Source organism: Octopus bimaculoides, chromosome 7 (assembly GCF_001194135.2).
Source record: "Octopus bimaculoides isolate UCB-OBI-ISO-001 chromosome 7, ASM119413v2, whole genome shotgun sequence".
Lineage (NCBI taxonomy): Eukaryota > Metazoa > Mollusca > Cephalopoda > Octopoda > Octopodidae > Octopus > Octopus bimaculoides.
In genome coordinates this window covers 73,978,021-73,982,521 of record NC_068987.1, presented here as the reverse complement: position 1 = coordinate 73,982,521, position 4,501 = coordinate 73,978,021, and the positions used below count along the sequence as shown (strand labels likewise).

Below are 4,501 nucleotides of genomic sequence, written 5' to 3'. Positions count from 1 at the left end.
TATGTATGTATGTGAATATATGCATATATATATGTATATGCATAATGCAAATAATACAAATCTTGTACAAATGAAAGAATATATGGTAAAACAGAGGATGTTACAACGCAGGATGCGTGATAATCAGTATCTCAGTTTCATCATTTTTGTTATCTTCATTGTAAAAATATCCTAAAAAAGCTGAAATAAAAATATTTTAATTAATAATAATTACTTAAATAATTAACACTCGAAATTAATTAGGTTCTGGGGTTAGACCAAAAGGCTTTGTTCGTCTTCGTGTGATGTTTCAAGATGGAACGGGCAATCTCAGTAGCGTAGCTAATACGGGTGGGGTTGGGAGGTGAGCGACAGCTCACTACGATCGCATTTTTCAAAATTGGCACTTTTTCAACATTTTAAAAACTCTTTAGTTCACTTGTGTAATGAAAGTCGAATCTGTTTTTTTTTTCCTTTTGTTAATTGCATGGCTTTGGCAGAACGTTCTGGAGTCATTACTTTATTTGATAAAACTTCTGTGTTTTTGAACATTTTGCTCTATCCCCTGTGATGTGTGGTGACCGCTGACATGTAAAGTACCAAAACAAGCCCTGGCGTCATAAACTCTCGATACTGGACGATCCTGTGGAGTTTCATCAATGTTATTCCACACCTGTGTCAATAATTATAGGTTTCATACATAATGACATTGTTACTGAAACATAACATTAATGACAGTAGAATACAATTACGTATATTATAACTAATGAAATAGTTCGCTTAATATAAGAGCAATGAGTTAAAAATCGTTTGCAATGTGTTATGACTCCTTTTTTATGTGCTCGCTACTCATAACTTTAGAATCTGGCTATGCCTCTGAGTGATCTGAAATATACACTCGGTAGGATTTGATCCCGGCGCTGCAAGCTAGCCTGCCCAAGGTGCATTCCATTTCTATCTATAAGTCCACTGTCACAAACTGATAGTTGTCAGCTACATCTCATCTTTAAACCTCTTTACATTACATTGATATAGTTTTGACTCCAGATCATGAAACCTTTTCGTACAGACATATTACAAGTGGTTCACTTATGACCACTTTTACTGTTTGGGTGCTGTCTACGAATTCAGTTTAGTCCGTTCTACTCATTTTTAAAGACCATATTTGTGCCTTAAAAAAGGAATGACTTCTAGTACGTCTAGCGGCCATGTGGAAGCTCTTTCTCATTGGAACATTTTGCTCGTCTATCTGGCAACTACGTTGAGGATTACGTGTCTTAGACAGCAGCTAAGTACGAGAATTTGAACCTTTGACCAGCGATGGGTCGGATATTTCTATCAAGTACCTTGGTCTGTTGCAAACCTCCTGTTAGATAAAAAATATATATATAATAGTAACAGAGGAAAAGCTCTAAACTGAAGCAGGTTCCTTTCACTGGATGTGACGTCAAAAACTGAATGCAAATAAAGAAGAAAAAAGGAGTAAAGAGAGGTTATGGTTATAACTCGAGAACATTGCTTGCGCATATATATATATATATATATATATATATATATATATATATATATATATATAAAAATGCATCTTGTTTCTGTTTGCTGGTACATCTTTTGTTACACTTTAGGAATGTACTAAGACAAAATAGTGTCTATGCTGAAGAGGTAAGAGAGGAAGAAAGTGAGCATTATGACTATAGAAGGATTAGATAAATATATAGATGGGGGATTGAGAGAGTGAGAGCGAGTAGAAGTGTAAGAGGAATAACCAGTGATTAGACATTAAACGAGACACTCAGGAGAGCAGAGTGTAGAGATGGAAAACAAAGGAAGAATTCTACAGCAAATAAAGTGGGATTTGAGAAGCAACGTGACAAAGTAAATATGTAGAAAAGGAAAGCAATGCTTGTACTGATCAAAGTGATGAGAACAGATAAATAAATAGAAAGACGGGAGAATGAGTGATTGGATGAAGGGAGAGACAAAGAGACAAAGAGACAAAGATGGAAAAGTAGGGCAACAAGTGAGTAAAACAGACGGAGGATTTGCATGAACATGTAAGAAAAGAAGGTATAGTGCAAGTATGAGAAGAGCAGTGGAAAGGAGAAAGATAGGTTTTACTACAGAGAGGTTATTCAAAAGACAATGTGATAAAATAGCAAAAGTATGGCGGGTGAGTGAATAATTAAAGTGACAGTTATACAGAAACACATATGCACACATATATTTATGTAAAAGGGGAAGATGGAGACTCAAGGAGAGAGAGAGGGACACGTGTATGATATAGAAATGTGTGTGGCAGAAGAGATTGGGAAAGGAAGAGAAGAGAAGAAAGACATGGATGCAGATTTTGACTTAAAGATAAAAGGAAGTCAACTATATTTATAAAGAGGAAAATTAATAAGAAATAACGACTAAAATAGACTATAAAGCTGAGAAAGCGTTAGGAGGGAAAAGCGAGAAAACGGGTTCTCGTATACAAAACATTCATTCAACGTCTAAGAGACGATGAAATTTTCACTGACAAGAAAAATTCCCTGATTCGGACTGTAAAAAGAAGACGAAGATCATCACAAAAAGCAATGCTTAATATGAATTGGAGAAAAGAAATGCTAAATGACAGCAAGAAACACAAGAAGAAACAGAAGAAAAACTCAAAAATCAAAAGAATAAAGATGATATCTGAAAGAATACAAAATTAGTCACAAGAAGAAAATATAGCAACACTTGGAAGCAGAAAGATTAGGAATTACTGAAAAGGAAACAAAAATAAACCCCGTCTTTTTTGACAGGTAATATGGAAGTGTGTGTGTATGTGTGTATGTGTGTGTGTGTGTGTGTGTGTATGTATGTGTGTGTGTATGTATGTATGTATGTATGTATGTATATATGTATGTATGTGTGTTTGTGTGTGTGTGTGTGTATTGGAAAATGTGTGAAATTCTTGGTACAGTTAGATATATTTGGAAAAAAGAAAAAAGTGACTTCACTGGTAATTCTAATCAATTTAATTTTTTAACGATATAATTTTACGGTTTCGTCTGTAAAATTATATTATTAAAAAATTAAATTGATTAGAACTACCAGTGAAGTCATTCTTTTCCTTTTTCAAATATATATATATATATATATATATATATATATATATATATATGTGTGTGTGTGTGTGTGTGTGTGTGTGTATGTATGTATGTATGTATGTATATTAATATGTATACTTATGTATATTTCATATATATATACCATATACCATACCTTCATAATCTACAGTACCACTGCCGTCTGTGTCTGTTTCATTAATCATGTCCTGGATTTCTTCATCATTCAAATCATCCCCTAGAGATTTCAAGATCCAGCGCAGGTCCTCAACATCAATCACTCCTTGGTTATTCTTGTCCAGCACACGGAATGCCTCCCGCACTTCACGTTCGTCTTCATCTTCCTGCACTTTTCGCTTGAACAGGGTGCAGAATTTTTCCCAACCGATAAAACCAGTTGCTATGAAAAACAGACATAAAGAGATAGACATAGACAGACAGACAGACACACACACACACACACACAGATAGCTAACAAGCTAGCAAGATAGATAGATAGATAGATAGATAGATAGATAGATAGATAGATAGATAGATAGATAGATAGATAGATAGATAGATAGATAGATAGATGGACAGATATAGATACAACGATCAAAGATTTATTCGTTGGAACTACGTAAAAATAATGTATTAGACAGATGAAAAAGACAGTTAGATAGATATACAGAGAGATAGAGATAGACACATATACATAGAGAGACAGATAAATAGATTGAGAGAGAAATAAAGAAATAGAGAGACTCAGAGAGAGAGAGAGAGAGAGAGAGAGAGAGAGAGAGAGAGAGAGATTCAGAGAGAGAGATAGAAAAGAGGGAGAGAAAGAGGACAGAGAGAAAGAGAGAGAGTAAATAGATAGATAGATAGATAGATAGATAGATAAATAGATAGATAGATAGATAGATAGATAGATAGATAGATAGATAGATAGATACATTTCTTTTATTAGCCACACAGGGCTCAACAAAGATGGGACAAATACAATGTAGAGCTTTTCTTTTTGGGCGGGGGAAGGAAAAAAAGTAGGGGTGGATGTCGATCAAAAGGGATCGTAGGAAGGAAAAAAGGGGGGAGTTCGATCAAAAGGGACCGAGAGAGAGAAAAAAAAGCGATCAATAGGGATAGTGTATCACAGTAATGTTCTCGTGTAAAAAGAGGGGAAGACAGTTTAGGTTTAGCCGTGGAAAGAAAAGCCTACGGAAAAGACCACGGTAACCTTGGTCAATATTGTCATTGCAGAAACTATAACAGTAAGTGACTCTCTTTTGCCTTTTTGTTTTTTGTCTGGATTTTTTTTACTCCTTTATAGTGTTATGCTCAAGATGGCTCCGTCGTTCACACGTGCCATCCTTGCTACATTCACCCATCTTTTTTGAAGCATTCACTAGACAAGACATCCCTTTCTACTCTCACCTTCCTCTTCAGAT

The 4,501-nt window shown here is 34.9% G+C and overlaps 1 protein-coding gene across 1 annotated transcript in view; it reads right to left on the bottom strand.

Annotated features, from left to right (window-relative positions):
• LOC106867907 (troponin C) overlaps window positions 1-4,501 on the bottom strand; it is a 24,757-nt gene that overhangs the window by 11,623 nt on the left and 8,633 nt on the right. Inside the window, exon 4 of the mRNA XM_052969440.1 lies at window positions 3,232-3,474. Coding sequence (XP_052825400.1) covers window positions 3,232-3,474 — 243 coding nt within the window. The remainder of the gene's footprint in view (window positions 1-3,231; window positions 3,475-4,501) is intronic.